This window comes from Pteropus medius, unplaced genomic scaffold (assembly GCF_902729225.1).
Source record: "Pteropus medius unplaced genomic scaffold, Ma_sr-lr_union100, whole genome shotgun sequence".
NCBI classification, from domain to species: Eukaryota; Metazoa; Chordata; class Mammalia; order Chiroptera; family Pteropodidae; genus Pteropus; species Pteropus medius.
In genome coordinates, this window is record NW_024348304.1 from 5,616,380 (window position 1) to 5,636,285 (window position 19,906).

Sequence of the window (19,906 nt, forward strand, 5' to 3'; positions counted from 1 at the left end):
GTGAGGCCCAAATGAAAGAGCAGCTCCTGCACTGCAAAGCCTTAGTAAACGCAAAGTACCAGGGGACACCTAAAAGCACTTAGACGATCTAGCCTTGGGTCCATGTGACATGGGCCACAGATCGTAAGACTGCATACTTGAGGCGCATGTCCGCATTTGGATTCCATTCTCTGGACTTCACTGGTGTAGGTGGAATTTTGAAGACTTTGGAGAGTCAGCACCAAGCATTCATTTACTTAGCGCCATTTCACATTGCTCCAGGCTAAGCAAAGAGAGGAGGAAAAACACGCAGTTACTTGGAGGTCAAGAGCAAAGTCTGGCAAGTGGCTTCATAGCTATGGGGCTCTGTTGACCTGTGAAAGGGTTTTGGTCCAGAGTCGCAGATGCATCTGTCATCGGCAGCCATGGAAAGCAGGCGTTGGGGCATTTAGGCAGGAGATCCGCTGAGTGTGGATCAGGTGGAGTCGCGGACTCACGGAGCAGGTGGTCCTTACGTCAGCTCGGCCCCGCGGTCAGCTCGGCCCCGCGGCCCGTCGGCTCTCGAGTGACAGCAGCCGCACTCGAAGTGCTTGCATTGTAGAGTCGCGGCCGGCTCGCTCTTTCATTTTTCTGCTTTTGTGGCTTTTTGTTACTGTAGCTTCTTATGACCCCATAGAAACAATATGTCGTTATAACCTATTACGTTGAAATCCAAATTCTGGTTTACTAACACTAACCAGAGATGTGTGACTAGAGGGACAGCAGGTCCTTGAATAACGTCATTTTATTCAATATGATTTCATTATAACATTGAGGTGCCATAGGAACTTAATTCTTCTTTATATTAATTAGCCTCTGGTTAAACTGGTTTTGTTATATGTTGTTTTGCCTAAATTTGTAGAACCTGTCAATAATGCTAAATGAAGACTTGCTATAAATGGGTCACTTGAACAAAGAGAAAAAAGCCTAGGGGATATTAAATGGCATTCTCAAAGTAATAGAGTTTTAATGGCATCATCTTATTAATACCTGAGACATTTTTTCCCAAGAGGAAATATTTCTTGGATGTATGAAGCTTATATCATTGGCTAGAGCGTAGCTGTGAGACTTTTAAAGTAAATTTTTATAGGTAGGGTGTCATAAGTGACAGCAGTTTCACTCAGATTCTGGAAAGGGCACTTCGCCTCTCTCATCCCTGGCCTTCACATCCTTGCATGGACAGGTGAGGAGGAAGGCTGTCTGGTGCAGCTCCCCCAGCCTCCAGCCCACACCCCGGGCCACGAATGCAGGAGTTTTGACCCTGGAGGCTTTCTGTGACACTCGCTAAGTCTTCATGTGCCGAGTGATTGCCTATAAGCATAACCTGTAAAGAGCATTCGCATCTGACTTCACTGGAGTCATTTTTCACGGATATTGCAGGCAGCATTCTGCGTTTCATGGCTGAGGTTTTTCCTTGGGTAAATGATCGAGACTGAGCAAGGTGAGGGAGTGTTTTGTGTGACAGCTGAAACGCAGACCGTCACAAGTCCTGCTGCTGCTTCAGAGAAGGAAGACAAGCCCTCCCTCCCCTGAGAGACGGGAGCCACATGACCCTTCCCGCGGGATGCCACAGGGACCGCCGTGCAGACCCTGTCGGGTGCTCTGGTGTGCTTTCTCCAGTGTTAGACTGTCAGTGGTGTTCTCGTTTGTGCAGGTCAGCCCCCTGCCTTGTAGATGGATGATTCGAGGTGAAGCAGGGCAGATGGCCACGACGTAGAGGGGTCACTCAGGGTCCATGGTTTAAGCTCTGCTCTGTGATTCTGAGAACGGGCAGGGCCATTCTGCTGGATGAGAGTCCTCAGTGGAGGTTGTGCTTATAGGAGGGGTCTGCGAGTCAGAGACTCTTTGGAGACGTGGACCCCAAGCCAAGTAGATAGAAATAAGTGTCAGGATGTCAGCCCCTCTGAGCTGTGTTCCCCCGCACTTTGTAATCGAGTAAAACAAACGCGAGCGTGGCAGGAGGCGGACCCTCACGCTCGATCCTGGGAAAGCCGGGGCCTCTGAGCGGCCAGGCCCCTTGGCTGTGCCCGTCTCACGTCTGGAGTCGCTGGCTCGCTCCGTGTCCGTGCCGCGTCGTGTCCGCTGAGCGGTACGTCCTGCCTGGGACGCTGGGCAGACCCTTGTTTTCCTGGTGGCCCACGCCTTCCGGGAGACACACATGGAAACTGCCCTCTGGGTTCTGCCGAGGCGCTGGCCGGAGCACGGCCCTCCTCACGGCCCCGAACCTAGGGCTGCGATTTAGCTGTGGCCGTGGGAATTCAGGTCGTTACCAGCATTAAAAACAAGTGAAACAGAAAATGTCACAGTGTTTACCAGATGATGAAGGCTGAGTTCGTGTCAAGTGAGTTTTATTAGGTGACGTGAAATTTCAGTTCTTACGGTGATTTGCATCAGAAATGTTTAAAAAACACCAATTTAGCTTATCCTCATGTTGGATGACAATTTAGTTTAATTCCACAAATGGGTTTTGCATGTAACAGTAAACACGTCTTTAAACGCTGCCTGTGTGTCAGGAATGATCGCACGCACCTTCCGTCATCCATGTCGTGTGCTCACATGCGTTTATCCTCATCGCCCCGTGAGGGTGTAGATGCTTCGGGGAAAGACACTTAAACGCTGCAGTCTCTGCCTTTGGTCGAGGAGGCAGGTGACCGGCCGGTGACTGTAGCACCTGGAGCAAGTGCTGCTCTGGAACCGAGTGAGGGGGGCGGCCGGGCCTGGCCACCAGACCACGCTGCGTGCATTCCCCTGGGAGAACACGTCACTTATTTTGTTGTAAGGAAAATATATTCCTCGAAAAGACGTTTCATGAGAAATTCCGTGAACTTCGGCTGTTTCAGAAAATACAGCTACTAAATTGAGTATGTAATTGAACACAGATTCTCGAGGCAGATAATATCTCTGCTCTAAAACCCAGTTTCAGAAAGCGGGCGGTGGCAGGCTCTTCGTGGGGTGGGAAGTGCGCATTAACAGCGGAGGGTCTGGGATGGCATTCTTCTGGATTCACTGTCACGTTTCTGTGTTTGTGGTCTTTCACAGGTGTGCCTTCTTCCTGCTCCTCCTCCCTGGGAAGCATGCTCTTGTTCAACAGTCCTTCTGTGGGCCCCGATGCCCCCAAGATAGAGGACCTGAAGTGGCATTCTGCATTCTTCCGGAAGCAGATGGGTCCTTCCTTGGTCCATTCACTGAAAAAGCCCCATAAGCGAGACGCATCGCAGAGCAGCGCTGGGAGTGAAGGCAAAGCCCTGCTGAAGCAGCCCGACCTGTGCGGGCGACGGGAGGGCGCGGGGGTCCCAGAGAGCTTTCTGAGCTTCGAAAAGACCTTCGCAGAAGCGCGCCTCATGTCGGCACAGCAGAAAAATGGTGTGACACCGGACCCCGGGAGCAGGGGAGACCATCGTTTTCATTGTGATCTCAGTAAGGGGGATGTGAAGGATAGACCTTTCAGACAGAGTCACAAGCCTCTCAGGCCCACAGATGTGTCCCAGAGGCATCTGGACGCCACCAGAGCAGCCGCCTCCCCTGGGGCGGGGCAGCCGGCACCTGGTGCCAGGAAGGAGCCGGCGCCCAGGTGCAACGGCTCCCTCAGCAAGGGGAACTGTGACCAGACCGCAGTCAAAGTGCCTACCACACCTGCCAGCCCGGTGAAAAACTGGGGAGGGTTCCGGATTCCAAAGAAGGGGGACCGGCAGCAGCAGGGCGAGGCCTGTGGCGGGGCCTGCCACCAGCACCCCGAGCGCCCCTACCTGGGCTCCGGCCGAGCTACAGCCAAGGAAAGGGCGAAAAGCAAATTAAAACCTGACAGTGAGAATGACGGCTACGCCCCTGACGTAGAGATGAGTGACTCCGAGAGCGAGGCGCCAGAAAAGAAGTGCACGCACGCCAGCAGCTCTGTCGGCAGGAGGACAGACATCATCAGGAGAAGCATCCTGGCCTCCTGATGACGCCGAGGTGGCGCTGCGGCTTGTCACCGAGTTGCCGTGAGCGCTCTGACACAGGGACAAGCGGAAACCCAGCTCTCCTGAGCTGCACACACACACACACACACACACACACACACACACACACACACACACACACACACACACACACACACGTTACTTCTGCAATTCAGACTGAATTTTTTTTTTTCCGGCATTTATAAATTGTTGTTGAGAAGTGTTATTCGCAACTTGTTGAGGAAACACAAGAGTCGATTGTAACCGTAACACACTGCTAAGACCAGGAGCTGAGTTAAACACTAGAACAAGGATGAATGGAATGAGCCTCTCAAGAGGGCGAGGCTTAAATAAGCCTCGCGAGTCTTTATGGCCCTCTGTGTTCTCCCCAAAGCACAAACCTCTTGGTTACCTGAATAGATGGAATCGGACGTGGTTGCTGGGAAAGCCTCGCACACCGTTTAATAGCCCATAAAACCTGTTTTCTAGGACTGTGGTAGATCTTGAAATCATATTTATACTTTGGCCCACAGGGCTGTTTTTGTTGCATTATAGTATATAGGCGTCAGCTCTGAAGCTTCAGGAACTCTAGGGAATTCGTGTGTAAATACACCCGATGGGGAAGAGAGAATTTAAAATAAAGAAGGGTCCTCACGGGAAGATCTGCTGTAGCGTGGAGGTTCGGGGTGAGTGCCCCAGGGTCTTGCTGCCCGCAGCCATGGAACGCTGTGGGTTCGGGACTGGTGGAGGTGAGGCCATTAGAAGGGTCTGTCTCTGAGAAAGGGCAGTTGAGGTCCCATTTTTTTACCAGTCCTCTGACCTTCCTCTTCCCTGACCACTGCCTCTTGGGCCAGCTTGGGATTTACCTGGCCACTGGCAATAACTGGCCATCTGGCTTCCAACAAGACAATGGCTACTCAAGTCCAAGCGATGAACTGCCAGACTCTGGTGGGTCATATTTCCCAGAGCCAACCACTAGTGCATATGTTGGGGAATCCGGGCTTCCGGCGTGAACGGATTCCTTAAGAAACAGGAAAAAAGAAAAAAAGGAAAAAAAAAAAGCGCGAAATAGGTTATATTTTAAAAACGACAGAAAGGCAATAAGTTGCGATAACCTCTTACCATTGACCAAGTTTATACAGGAAAGAGATTGACATGTAATAGGTTTTCTGGAGTCAGCGTTCTAGGCTCTAAATCGTAACTTGGACTTTCTAATTGCAAATGGCAATAACTAGTAAGTTATCAGCAATAATAAATTTAGCATTAAATCTGAGTACAATGTTCTGTTTTTGCACTCACAGCAGTGCACATGTATTAAGACAGTGGATAGTGTTAAGGTCCTGTTAATTTTCTTTGGAATTCAGTGTACTTGTGAATCAAATTTAAGAGAAGGAAAGTTTAAATAGCAGTGAGATTTAGAATTATGGGTACTTGGAACAGCCCAACTTCCTTTAAATTGCCCCTTAGTTTGTTAATGTCAGTTAACATCAGATTCCTGATTCATTTATACATCTGTTTCCATGTGGCAGGGAGATTCTGATACTTAATGAATAATGCTTTGAGTTCTGTAGTTAACTTTCAAGTCTTCCAGATGTCGACAGCAAAAAAGGCTTATTGAATTCCATCTTGCTATGCAAGTTTTATCAGATGATCGAATAATAGATCTGATGCACCCCCATTGTATGTATGACATTTCCAAACCAAGTCTTAACTTTTTGAATACATTTTAGTAGCTAATTCAGGGGAGGGGAAAGGATGACCCAGGTTTTTAGATTGACTATTTTTGAGCTATGGGGCTCATTTTGAAAGACTGCTGTCCAGATAAGCTGTTGCTACAGATATTAGAAGTTTCTTATGAATCCAAGTTGTACATTCACTCATAGCCTAATTTATTAAAAGTCAGATTTTTCGCATATGAGCAAAAAACCTTTTGCTGAATACAGAAGAAGGTGGACTCTGTCTTTGACTACGGCAGCAGCTATGGGTGAGAGTAGAAGAGATAGAGGGATAATCTGTCAAGCCATAGAGAGAAAATCTAAATTAATCCTAGTAAGTGTTTGGCCTCTCACCATTTTAAGAGGTACCAGATTCATTTGCACTATTAGGAATGCTAGTTTTGTGCAAAAATAATGCCTTACCTGTTTTTCCCCCACATTTAGGTTGAAAAGCTTTCAAGCGTTCCAAGTTATGCTGAACCAAAAAAAAAAAAAAAACAAAAAAAAAAAAAAAAACCCACACAAAAACAAAAAAACACAAAAAAGCCCACACTTTTTCTTCCTACTTTGAAATGCAAATGGTATAGAGCACGGTTTCTCTGACAGTATAATGATAGCTTTGTGAGTTAGTTTCCTGTCCTGCTGGGAACCCCCTAGGAGGCCATTGTAAGCAGCCACCCACCCGACCTACCCACTTGCACTCGATTAGTATGGAACCATTTGCTCTTTTTTTTTTTTTTCCCCCTAAGCTTTATCTTTCCTTGTGCATCCTGACCAAGAAATATCTTTGATTATGATCAATGTATTATGTCAAAATGTAGGCTAGTTAAACTTTTGTAAAGTTGCCTGGAATGTCATTTGTTAGGTTATAAACAAAATCTAAATGAAGGTTATATGTGTTGTGTACAAATCTTAATTATTTTGAAATGGACAAACGTCATTACATTTGTAACCTTGTACAGAGGATTTTTCACTATGTGCCTAGCTTGGTGTCCATTCAGCTAAAATTGAAAAAAAAAAAAGGTGCATGAAGAGTTAAAAATCAGAAATTAAACAAAGTATATGTAGAGATGACTATTTTATATGACATGGCCCAATCCTGTATTTATTTCTACCCCCTTTTTGAAAGTATTTATAAAACTAGTCGAGGACAGCTGTATTTTTTTGTTGAACTATTTAGTAGAATTTGTGCCTTTTTGTCTGTATGTGAATAAAGCTGTACATTTTGCAATACATTTTCAGTGTCTTTTGAAATCTGCCTTTGCTAAGTGTTTGACAGTGCATAGCGGTCCTCGGTCGGTGTACATCGGCCACGTCACAGTTTAGATGACAAATGCGAACTGTAGGGAACATGACACAGAGACCCGGGCTGCTCTCTGGTCAACTCCAGTGGGGAGACCCTGGAAGGTGCTGCAATTTCTGTCTTCCCTGCCTGAAGTTCTTTCCAGAATACAATGTAGGTCCAAAAACAACCAGTTGTTGAGGCAACTTAACATTTTAGGGTCAGAGAGACCCAGGTTTAAAGGATGAACTATATAGTTTTCCTGGCAAATCACCTCGCCTTTAGAAGCCTCGGTCTCCCTTCTGATGACATCCTAGCGTTTCGCTGGGTTCACGGTGACATTTAAAGCGAGCTCACGGAGCATCTCATGCAGGCATGAAGTAGGCATTAGTAGATGGGAGGCTATTTTTATGAGGAGGAATGAGACATTTCTCCAATATTACGTTGACTGATGAGCCTTCTAAGGCAAAAGTTATTCCTGAATGAATAAGGCTCCGAATGTATATGTAAGGCTCTTCAAAAATAATTTTTTTTTTTAAAGAGCAGTTTCATTAAATGCATTCTTTGGATCACAAAATTCTGGAACGCTAGGGCCAATCTGCATTCAACAAAGAAGACTTGTCCAAGATCACGGCATTAGGCAGTGGCAGAACTGGGCCTAAGCCCTAGTTCTGGTTTCTAGCTTGGTGTTCTCCCTGCCTGAAACAGTATTCAGTCACTGCATGCAGAACGCAGCACATGATGAAATGTGCCTCTCTGCGTTGGGGACAGCAAGGTGGGTGTGCGTCCTGTGTTCTCGCGGATTACGACGACCAGCAGCTACAGCAGGACATTACTACTGTCCCTAGTTTATAATTTTTGTAAAAATTTTGGCACACCTGTTGTTTTTTTTTTTTACATGGATTGTTCATACATTTGGTTAAAAGCTTGTTTATTTCTCCTTGTTCCTCCTTAGTGACTATTTACTTCCATGTTGCTTGCTCAGAGTAAGACCCCAGAGAGAAATAACTGTGATTCTTCCTACAAGGTCTTAAAGTTGAATAACCACAATAGTTCCCTAGGGAAATTAAGTCCCCAGGAACCAAAGGAAGGGCTTATCGTCGGCAATTCTGCAATATGTGATGGGAAATGTGGCACCAGGGACTCATGTTCATGTTTTTTACCCAGATCACGCAGAAAACGGTTTCTACCTTTGAAACATTAGCCATCTGCAGCAAACTTCTCAATTACCTTCAAGGTGGCAGTCTTCGGTGTGATTTCTCTTTAATGCTCAGAATTGCATTAGGTGATGTGTTCTAGTCTGGGGCAGAATAAGAGAGCTTTGGCTGGTTACTGGAAGAGGATAAAGAACACAATACGTTATCTACTTCCTTGACTTCGGCTAGTCTCTTCGCTGCTGCATTTGCTACCTGTGCAATCCAGCTTTCCCGAGGTCTCGTGGGCTGCTTATTGGCCATTTCCTCTGGGGTGGGTGCGTGCAGATGCTTGAGATGTGGGAACTCATCCTTTCCTATACTCTGCCTTAGAGAATGTCACCTAAGCCTGAAATCCGGCAGTCCTTGCTGAGTCCGTCCTTCAACTCCCATAGCCAAACGGTGATGTGGGTCTGTGTACTGCACTGAACATCTCTCCAGTATTTTTCACGTCTCTTAATCTCACTGCCACTGGCCATATAGTTCAAGCCTCCTTGTTTCTTGTCTAGATTGTTGCAGCAGCCTTTTATCTTGTTTCCTTGAATCAAGTCTTGCTGAAATGAATCCCTCCTCCCACCCAATTAGCAGCAACCTTGCCAACGCTATCTCCATGGTGATAACTTATGCAATTAAAAGCTGATTTTGTCATCCCACATAGCCTTCAGGGGAACCTCCAGACTTTTCCAGATAATCACAAAGGGCTTGTCATATGGCAGGCACTGGTCTGTATTCCATGCATATTAAATTGTTTAAACCTCACGACATGTGAGGCGCTATTATCTAATTTGCAGATGAGGAAACAGGAACAAAAATTTAAGTTATTTTTGCTCAAGTTCAGTCAATGGTAGAGCTGGGAGTCAATCCCATCCAGTGTGATGGAGCCCCGGGCTCTAATGCCTCTCAGAATAAAGCAACAGTTCACGTAAAGTAGTGCATGTGTTTTTGAGTGCACTGAGTATTATACACGTGAATTTTAGGTTAATGAATTTCTATAAAGTAAAGCTATTAGGCTTGGCTTACTGCATTATGTCAATGTACTAGCTGGATGACTGTGAGCATAACCTAATGGATAATGAGTAATACAGTCAGCTTGTGGTCAGTCCCTGCCATCTAGGGAAAATGGAATTAGTGTCATATACATTTATGTAGCACGCACAAACCTGTATTTACAGATAAAATATATGCGTATGTGAGCAAAGAAAATAGCATTGTTATTGGGGACTCAATAGCCATTGTCTATATCCTGACACACTGCTTGGAAAGTTAGAGAGTTATTTAAAATCGCAGAGTTTCTAGATGAATCAAGAATTAGGAATAATGTCTTAAGACTTTAAAGCGATGCTATGCGAAATCCTCAAATCAGCATTTCTGTGACATAAAGTATAATAAACCTGGTTCATTTTCACGAGTAAGTCAAGTAATGACTTATTTCCCAAATTAAATAGCAAAGATAAAAAAGCACTATGCACTGTCATCCCTACTTAACAGTGATGTCTCCTGATGTTCCCACTGCCACTTGGCTTATGTACGGCTGGATGTTAAGTAGTGCATTTATGATTATGGGTTAATTATGGTCATTTTACCCACTAAATGGACTAGTCCCAAGTCCTAAATTTTGACACAGGAAATCATACAACATTATATCGACCGCTTTACAAATTAGCTAAACACAAGTTAACATATATTATGATTTTGGGGGTAGATATTTAGTAGGTATTTTTTGGTTAAAATTTCACCGCCCATTAAAGACATCTGGAAACCTCCAAAGGAGGCAGACCACTAACTATGAGAACTTCCGTAGCTTAGGTCTATATTTACCACTAGTTACCTGACTCTTCAGGTTATGGCCAATTTCTTTTCAAGGACCAAAAAAAGCCCACTACATATGAAGATGTTTTTCTCAGGCCTGGAAAGTTTTCTATGTAATGCATATAATTTGACCACTAAAAGGGCTTTTGGGGTTAGAATCGGGGTCAGAAAAGGCAAAAAAAACGGGGGGGCTCATAGCTGCTCAGACTTGTTAAAAATAAGGTTGATGAATGAAAAAGTGGAAGTAAGGTTTTTTCAAATCCTATTTTGCATCTGTATTTGCCACCAAGAACACAGATCCTTGAGCTGAAAAGGACGGCATGGATCCTGGTGAGAGTCACCTGAAGTGTAAGACGTGCCAAGTCCTTGTATGACAGACCTGAAAGCCCGCGGTGCCACTTTGTGCTCTGTGACCCTGAGCACATTGTTTGTCTTCTATCTTTGGAAAGGGAATGATAGTCTCTACCTAGCAGGGTTGTTGGATCATGAGATGATAAATGAAAAAATGCTATTGAATGCCTTACATATGACAGATGCTCAATCGCTAGGCATTAATACAGAGCGGCATGTTTACCGTAGATCCAGGGAGAGAGTCTCTAACGGATTCTTTTGGTTATTTGTAGAAATGTGATTATAACTTCTCTCATTCTTTTTCCCCTATAGTTTATATGAAAGAAGATGCTAGTCTCATATTTTTAATCTTCACAGATCTAAGTGCTAACAGATTTCCTTATACATCACATTATGCTCTGATGGCTTTTTATTCTTTGAAAAAAAAAAAAGGATGAAAATATTGAATGAAAATTTCCATGCTGCCATATTAAAGGGCTTAAAGGGTTTAAAGAAAAACATAAAAGGAACAAGCAGTGTTTACTAGGATGCTGCACGGATTTACTTAGAAGAAATCCATCTGTCTAACTTTCTTCTTGGACAGGATTACTGGATTAGGTCTGAAAAGTATGACAGTTGTGGCAATAATGAATTTTAGCTAGGCAGAAGGATGGCTCTTGATGTCTTTATGATAGTGTAGGAGCAGTAATATGGGCCAGATTGAAAATGGGCTGAATGACCACGCCTCACGGGTCCTTCTTAGCTACCGTTACAGGAGTCGGTGGTTGGTATGCTTTAAGAACTGACTGTACTCAGCTCTATTTAGTTCTGACCTTTTCAATGACTTCAACAAAAACAAGTGGCATGTTTACCAAATCTGTAGATGACATTCATCGTAAGTAAAAAACTGTCATCGGTGCAAGAAATATAGCAGTAAAACAAAGCAGAAACAGTCCCTATTCTTAACAGGTAACAAATTGGATGACAGAATTAGGAGCTAAGGTGACCTCAGTGCACTGTATTAACAGAAATAAATTTAAAAGGGATAAGTGAGCAGTCCGGCTTCTGGGGCAAAGACACGGCTTAGCAACAAAACCTTTGGATGAGACTTAGGATTTTAGTCAACAATATGCTCAGTATCTAGCAGAAGTGTGATTCAACTTCCAAAAAAAGCCAGCAGAATTTTAAACTGCATTAATGAAAGACTCTAGAACAATAATTCTCATGTTTTCTAATTTTAAATACTAAAGAGAAACTTTGTGTACATTTCCATGAACCACTAACTACAGTAACTCTCAAAGCATGCTTCCCTAAGAGAATGTGTCAGACTCTTGGGGTGGGGGAGAAGGGAAGGGTATGTAGTTTAAAGCCATATGCACCCCCTGGAGAGTCTACGGTGCTCCCCCACACTTAGGCTGATGTCACCCTCTCCTCACACCTCTCAGTTACAATCTAGAACAAAGAATATATGTCTGGTTCTGGGAATAAGACTCATGCATCCCAAGCATACCTGGTGTAAAGCAGGTGCTCAATAAATACTTATTGAATGAGTGACGATGGTATCATATATGCAAATTGGGGTGCATTTAGAGACCAGAGACTGGTTGGTGCAAGGACTCAAAACCAAGTCCTCTGAAGAGATGGTGATGTTTACTAAGTGCAGGGAGAACATGCTAATTATTTTCAAAAGGCTGGAGACCTGCCATATGTAGTAGATGGTTTTACTCTGTTGCACAAGGTAGAACTAAGGCAAGGAGATGCATTTCAGTTCAATGTAAGGAAGAACTTTCTAATAGTCGAAGTTGCTGGAAAGTGGGTTGGGCCAGCTCAGGGGAGAGTAAGCTGCCCCTACAGTGAATTTCAGTAGCTGTGAACTTTAAGAATGTGTATTTACAAAGAAATAAACTAGAACAGATTCAGAGTTATCTCTCAACTGTTATTCTCGTTTGCCCGCTCCAATATACTGTCTGAGTGGCAGAAACCAGAGCGGGGTTACAGCTAGTACACTGGGGGCGTTTACAGGAGTGGGGACCGTTGGGGCATTCTGTGGTGTACTCTTGGGTTGGAAGGCTGCTTAGTGCAGATTTTTTTCTAGGTTGGTGGGTGCAATGTTATAAAGAATTACTTTAAAGATGCATTTCCGTCCTATGATTTTTGTTATCTAAGTATGTGCACATTTATTTAGTCCCTACTTATTTAGATACTAAGAGCATCACTACTGTCCCAAAAGCCACACATTTTTATAAACTTTAAGGGCTGGTGAGGGACAGATTTGTTTTTATTGTTGTTATTAACTCATTTTATTGCAATTAATGTATTTAGATGCAGTACTTATGGGCATTGTTTTTTTTTTTTCCCAGACCCTAGTAAAGTACAGGCACGTGACACAAACTCAGCAGATAGATGCTGAATATGGATAAAATGAAGACAACGATAATTTTGGCCGTTACACTGAGAACACTCATCTTAACGAAGATGTAACGCTGCAGGTCCGAGTGGTCACCAGACCAAGTGTAAGGGATGATAGTGCCTGTCTCCTTCGCTCTGCATACGTGTCTACATGTTTATATTCTTTTTTAAGTAAACCAAAAAATTAACCATTATTTTTGATAAAGTGTAAAAAAGCTCATTACAGATTTTTTATCATGGAAAAATTGATAAAACACCATGGTTAAGGTACAGACTTTATAGTAAAATGCTTAAAGTGTTTCTCACTCTTCCTTGGCTTGTCTGAGAACTGGCTTGGCGGCCTGCAGCTATTTGCCGAGCAAACGAGTGACTGACTTGTGGCCAGGCTCTCCCATCTCTGGAGCTCACACACGGGGGGAATTAGCAAACGGTCGGCTGCTCCAGTGTGCGTGTCTGTATACGAAGGGAGGAGGGGTGATCACATCTCTTTTCTTTACCATAGAGAAACATGAATAAATAAAATGAACTAGCTATGTTGTCCTTAATTTCAGATTTACATAATTTCTTTTTTTTCTTTTTCCTAATCATTTACCCTGTCTCCTAAGATACAGTTCACAGAATAAATGATGCTTACTGTGTGAATGAAGTCAAGACTGACCAAGATGAGAAATATCAAGAACTTCACTACATTTTTACATTAAGAAATCATTAGCTAACAAATTTTTCTGAAAGAAAAACCACCATGCCTGCCCAGTTCTGTTGCTGAGGACAGGTCAGAAAGTCCGGTATCTGCACTTCAGTAGCCTATCCTTTGTGGAGACCACCTAAGTACTCGAGAAGACTTCAAGAGGTGGCGGCTGATACCAGAATGTAAAGAGTACATGCCCACGGCCAAAGCGTGGAGAAAGTGCTCACGTTGAAAGATTCTGCCTCAAATAAACGAGTCTGGGAAGTTAGATTTTCTTTTTGAAAAAAGATAATAATACTTACATTCTATTTGTCTAGAATGTTAGTTTCTGAAGTGCTTTCTCCGACAGTCTCTTTTGTTTTTCAGACAGAATTCTAACATCCCTAATTAAAAGTAATTAAAATTAGTCTGTGAATAATATGGGAAGGGATTGACATTAGAGAATCAAATGGGAAATTCTTTAAGAAATGGAAATAAGCTAAGAACTCCCGTCTAATCACCATCGAACCGTCACATCGGCGCTACTGGCCTCATGGTCGCACTTGACACTCGCACCGGCTGCCCTCCTGCTTACAGGTCCGGTGACCACCCTCCTTTAGATGGCACCGGATTCCCCTGGGAACAGCCCCCTCACCGCTCCTGTTCCGTCTCCTTCGATGACGCCTCTTCCTGAGCTCATTCAACAAATGAAGACACTTTCTAAGGACCTGTCCTTAAAAACTCACTTTCGGTGTTTGGACCGTGACTGAACACCCTCTGTGTGCACAGAGACGTCTGCTGAGTGCTAAGCCTACGAGGAGGATGGCGGCAGACATGAGCTCTGCTCTCAAACAGCTTGCAGCCTGTCGGGGAGGAGGTGACATTAAAGAAAAAAAATTCAAAGAGTTCACTGCAAATTTTGGTAAGAGCTCTGAAGGAACAGCACAGCGCACTGTGGAGAGCGATCCAGCACGGCGGCCAGTGCAGCCCGGAGGTGAAGGACGGCTCTTGGGGGCAGCGACCTTTGGGGGGTGAAGTGGAGAGCGTGTGCGTGTCGGGGTACGAGCGATGTGGAGAGCGTGTGCGTGTCGGGGTACGAGCGGAGCCCTGTGCCCCGGGGAGGAAGGATCGACTGCTGACGACGTTAAGGAAGGCACCGTCGGGGCGGCAGCACAGAAATGCAGGGGAGGAGGGAGCTGGCCACCTCGCACAGGGCCAAGGCAAGCTCTTCCACCCCAGGCTTCAGCTCTCAGCTCCACGCCAAAGGCCCCACGACTGTCCCAGTTTGTCAGCATCAGTCCCGAACTTCCGACTGCTGGCTGAATATTTACACACAAATGTTTCCATGTCACCTCAAGCTCAATTCATTATCTCTCATCTGGAACTACCGCGACAGTCTCCTAACTTGTCACCCAGATGCAAACCTATCTGTTCTGATCACCAGAAAGCAGCTTCGCCAAGTTTGAGCCAGGAGCAGAGACTGACTAACCACATGGGCCTATGAAAGTCGACAGGACGGCAAGAGGTCAACGCCCACGCATTCTCAGAACTTAGGATCCATTCGATTAGTACCGCAATGAGCAGCGACAAAACCAAACCAAACGAAAAACCCAAAACCTTTCAAATTCTTGAATATCAGTATTTGATGGATACTGGAAATCATCTAAGTTGAAAACGAATCACTACAGTTATACATTAAAATACATGACAGCATCATTTTAGAAAGTGCACAATTTATTACATTTATGGGTTCATAATAAAATGGACACTTGGAAACCTTAAAAATGATGAGTAACAATTAGACATAAAAGTCTCAAATCTTGGAACCTGAAATATTAAAATTCTAGCATTTCCTTAAAATCTTTCTCATGATCATCATAGCTTGAAAATTATTATGCTCTTCCAGAGGAAAAAGGGGGAATTAAAAAATAGACACACTGATGAAGGCAATGAATTCTTCTCAGCTGGCTTTATTCTCTACCGAAGCTCAATATAGGATATTTACTTACAGGAAGCTGTCACTGTTCTGTTTTCCAATAACCCTCAACATAGAATGGAGAACGCTTATGCAAAGTGACACAAGCTTCAACCATTCTCTGCAGGTTTTACTGTTTCGATGCACTGCTTTCCAGCTCTGAAGTTCTGCGAGTGAACTACGAGTGTTTTTAAATATTTTCCAGATTCATCATAGAGGCTGCTTTTCTTCTCTGCACTGTAATCGCACTGAGCTGCAATTAAAATAAACAATCAGTAAGTAGTTACTTTTTCTATGGAAAAATCTCAGACGAATACAAAGTACAATACATCACAACTTACACTTTTTAAAAATAATCTTATTAGAAGGGTTCTTGTAAGAGATCGCTTTTTGTGTTCATTTATATTTTACTTTTGAGACTTTAAAATGCATCACACTAGATATGCGTGTCAAATATGACATTCCATAGCTCAGTGATAGACTTATTATTCCAAAACATATTTCACAGAGGGATGAAGAACATCTAGTTAAAAGTTTAAAAACTGGCTAAAACACAATCCAAGCGTAAGCCAGCACATTGCGGGGCTGATAAGAAAAAGATGATAGATCAAAGTAAGGAAAGTCTAATAAAAAATAATATTTAAATATTAATTGGAATTGATTAAAATTAATAATGGAATATACACCTAGTAGAAAAACTAACAGTACAAAAAAACAACAAAAACCCAAAACCTAACAGTATAGAGCATAAAGGAGCCTTCCCATCACCGTCTTTAATTCCATAGCCCTCTTTCCAGAAACAACCACTATTTCCAGTTTCTAAGTATATTTCTTTAAATATTCTAAATGAGAATATATGCATACATTTCCTCCCTTCTTTCATTTACAAAACAATAAAGTACTATACAGACTTTTCAGCTAAGTGCTACATTTGAAATTGCTCCATAGTAGATCCACTTTATTCCTCTTAACAGCTGTAAACTTTCCCCTGCACAGATATTCTATAATTGAGCTGGTTTCCTGTTGATGAGAGTGTAGGTCATTTTTATTCTTTTAGAATTCTAGGCAGCGCTGCCATGAGTATTTTACTGCTTCCTTGTACAGACTTGCCCAGGGCAAGTACACCACCTGCAGAATAAATTCTTAGAACTGCTGGGTCAAAGGTTATGTACATTTACAAATTTTGAGAGATATTGCCCAACTGGGCTCCAAAGAGGTCATGTCAATACACATTTACATCAACGGCGTGTGAAAGTGCCAGTACAGTGTAGTATCAAACTTCACGACCTGACAAGTGAAAAATATGTGAATACAGTTTAAATTTGTATTTGCTTATGAGTGAGAATGACCATCTTTTAAAACGTTTAAAAGCCATCTGTCCTGTCTTTTCTGTAAATATCCTTTATGCATTTGTCTACCGTACTGCAGCACTGTCTTTGGTGACTCAGACACTCTTTCTGTGTTTAGGATATTAGCCTTTTTGTCATCTTTGTTGCAAATACTTTTCTCAGTCTGGCATTGAGTTTATGACATTTTTTTAACGCAGAAATTTGAAAATTTACATGGTCACATTTACTGATTTCTTTTCATAGTTTCTAGGTTTTGTGTTCTTGCAGAGAAAGGCTAGACCACACTGATTTTTAAGAATGCCATACTGTCAAAAGAACACAATATGGCATTCAGTCATTTATAGAGTGATGCACTTAGAACACATAACTGCAGTCCAAAGATGGATGAAGCACGTATAGAAAAGTAAATCAGGAGAACACATTTACAGCATGACTCAGTCAGTGCGATGCAGGGCGTGTGCGGGACCACTGACGTGACGCTGGGCTGCGCTGCTAAATATGGCATCGTAGAGACAATACTAATCTCAACTCCATCATTTCAGTAAGTATCAGGCCCTTAGCAGGGTATTATTTCTAATGGCAGTTTCCATTTTTTTTAGAGGAAAATGGGAAAATTAGAAAGAATACAGAGAAGGCAAAGATCGAGATTTTTAAAAACTGAATATATGTTCCATAAAGAAAGTTTATGACTTGGATTCATTTAAAATGGAAAAAAATGTCAACTCCAGGGAATAAATTCCTTTTTGTATATAGGGAGAATGAATATAAATGTCACCTTCAAATGAAAACAGAACGGAAAACTTCGTGAAATGGTAACTGACAAAACATTAAAAAAAAAAAGCTCACAAAGAGAGAACGGTGGAATCTTGGCCGTTAGAGAGTTTAGATACAGGAAAACAGTGTTGAACTGCTAAGGCTGAATTCTGTCAGGTGAGAGACTAAACCGGATGACGGATGACGACTGGTTTATATAACTAACGTTCTGTAACTGTACCCTTGTTACTGTAAAACTCAACATAGTTGATTTTAAGTGGGCATCTTTCTTTATCACATTCCTTAAAAAAAAAAGATAAACTTGAAGCTTTAAGGATTGTGAAATAAGACATTTAATTTCTTATATACCTAAGTATCTACGTATCATTTAATGACTATGCTAAATACGGAGAAACCAAAGCCTAGAGAATTTCAAGCTGCCCAAAGTCGTGTGGCCACCTCATGGCAGCAGGCTATTTGCTTGACTCCAAAACACACAGTCAAGGTGCTGCCCAGTTCACCTCGCTCCTGTCACTGTATGATCTATAGGAAGGAATGGACTCTTGAATGACGAGGTAAGTAGTCCATTAATTCATAACTTCATAGGAAATTAAACTTATCTGATAGAGTGACAATTACTTTCAAAGGGGAGGAGAAGGCTGAATTATTATTGGATTTCGTTTAAGTGCTACATTGTATTCATACTAGAAGTAGATTTCAAAAATATCTATAAATATCACAAACAGAAACTGAATTCAGTGAGTATTCAGAGTTGCTTTACTACATATAAAATGTTGTAATATCTAAGAATAATATTAATTTTGATTTTGTAACCCAATATAATTAATAATGTACTAATTTGGTTTGTTTTGATTACCTGCCTATCTATCTTATCTATTTAAACTGTTCCCAGCCTATTTTTGTATTCACTAAACTGGTCTCCTTTTGTTCCCACTATTGCTCCTATTTTAGGACAAATGGCCCATTTCATTATTACGTATGTATGAGTAATTGCCGCTTAGTATCTCGTTGATGGCCTAAATTTTCTAACTCTATTTCGCACTCTAAAACTTTGTCATATTTTAGATTTATACAGTCATCTATAAATGTGCATTAAATGAAGTTAACCTACACATCAAGTAATATTTTTCCATTTAAAAACAATAAAAACAAAGTTAGTGCAATCTGAAATGGTACATTCAAAGCAATGTTATCTACTCCCAAATCTGTCACTGAATAACTGCGGTGTTTCAGACATAGCATAATTCTAAAGCAGTGCTGTCCAACAGAACGCCTTGTGACAGAGTTGTTCCACACTGATGCTGTCCGCTGTGACAGCCATATGGCTATTGAGCACTTGAAATCTGCTCATGTGACTGAGCGTTCCAATTTTTAATTTTAATTAATTTAAAAAGCTGCTGGTGGCTAGTGGCTATCGTCTTGGACAGTATAGTACTAGATTTAGCAGTTGATTAGAGAAGATTGATGTTTATTTCTGTTTTTAAAGTTTACTTTTTCATTAAAGAGGCTAATTTTAAATAGTTTAATCAAGTAAAAAAACCACTACCAGTGCTCTGGGCACCTCTGAGGAACTTAGCCGATGCACACACACTCTTTACCACCAGGGGGTCGTGAGGGCCCCTACCTGCTGGGAAGCTGAAGCAGCTCTCTCTTCTGCCTGACTCAGACGCCTCTGAAGTCTGTTGGCTTTTTCTTGATGCTCTAGAATGAGCTTTTCATTCTATTAAGGGGAAATATAAAACAAACAAGTTAGAAATCTGTATGTAACACGGAGACATTTTGGGGAATAATCAATGAAAAATCTGAACATCTTAAAAAATGCAAAGATAATATGTCTCCAAATTTATATTTTTTCAAGTTATGAACTTGAAAGTTCAAAGTTGGCATTACATTCTGACTAAATTATTTCCCTCCCTACATGTCAACAAAAAAAGAGTAAATTAAATCCAAAGCAAAGGAATCAGAAGTTAAGAACAAGACTTCCAAATTGCGATATGTTAAGCCTGAGGAGCTGGACCACGTGGGATGTGGAGTATGAGGACAGACCGCCGGGCCTCCCACCAGAGCTGGGGTGATGGGTTCTGAGAACCCGCACTTCCCACAAGCTCCCAGGCAGTGCCGATGCTGTGGTGCTGATGCTTTTTGAGAGTGTGTTTAGAATCACCGAGCTGGAGCAAGTTGCTCGGAAAATGGTGACATTGTCATGAAGGTCAAGAAACAGGAAATATTCATTCTAGAAATCCTGATGTTTCAGTGTTAGACATGTCTTGAATGATTTCTATGCTAAACTTATTCCTTATAAGGGGAAGAACTCTGTTTCTACATGTTTCCTCAAACATCTGTATACTCCAGAGGGTATCAGAGTCAACAGAGTTATTAAGGCACTGTTATTGGCTGAATTAGGTCCCTAAAAAGTATGTTGAAGTCCTAACCCCTAGTCCGTACAA

At 42.4% G+C, this 19,906-nt stretch overlaps 2 protein-coding genes across 35 annotated transcripts in view; one reads left to right on the plus strand and one right to left on the minus strand.

The window, feature by feature from the left end:
* The window catches only part of JADE1 (jade family PHD finger 1), a 297,514-nt gene extending 290,610 nt beyond the window's left edge, over positions 1-6,904 (plus strand). For all 31 annotated transcript variants that reach the window (XM_039879621.1, XM_039879633.1, XM_039879612.1 and 28 more), the window contains 2 exons: positions 3,058-4,064; positions 4,114-6,904. In XM_039879621.1, the coding sequence (XP_039735555.1) occupies positions 3,058-3,959 (902 nt within the window). In that variant the 3' untranslated portion in view covers positions 3,960-4,064; positions 4,114-6,904. The remainder of the gene's footprint in view (positions 1-3,057; positions 4,065-4,113) is intronic.
* Positions 6,905-15,315: 8,411 nt separating this feature from the next.
* Positions 15,316-19,906, minus strand: part of SCLT1 (sodium channel and clathrin linker 1) — a 102,422-nt gene continuing 97,831 nt past the window's right edge. For all 4 annotated transcript variants that reach the window (XM_039879644.1, XM_039879645.1, XM_039879642.1 and 1 more), the window contains 2 exons: positions 19,084-19,179; positions 15,316-15,589 (listed from right to left, as the gene is read on the minus strand). In XM_039879644.1, coding sequence (XP_039735578.1) covers positions 15,527-15,589; positions 19,084-19,179 — 159 coding nt within the window. In that variant the 3' untranslated portion in view covers positions 15,316-15,526. The remainder of the gene's footprint in view (positions 15,590-19,083; positions 19,180-19,906) is intronic.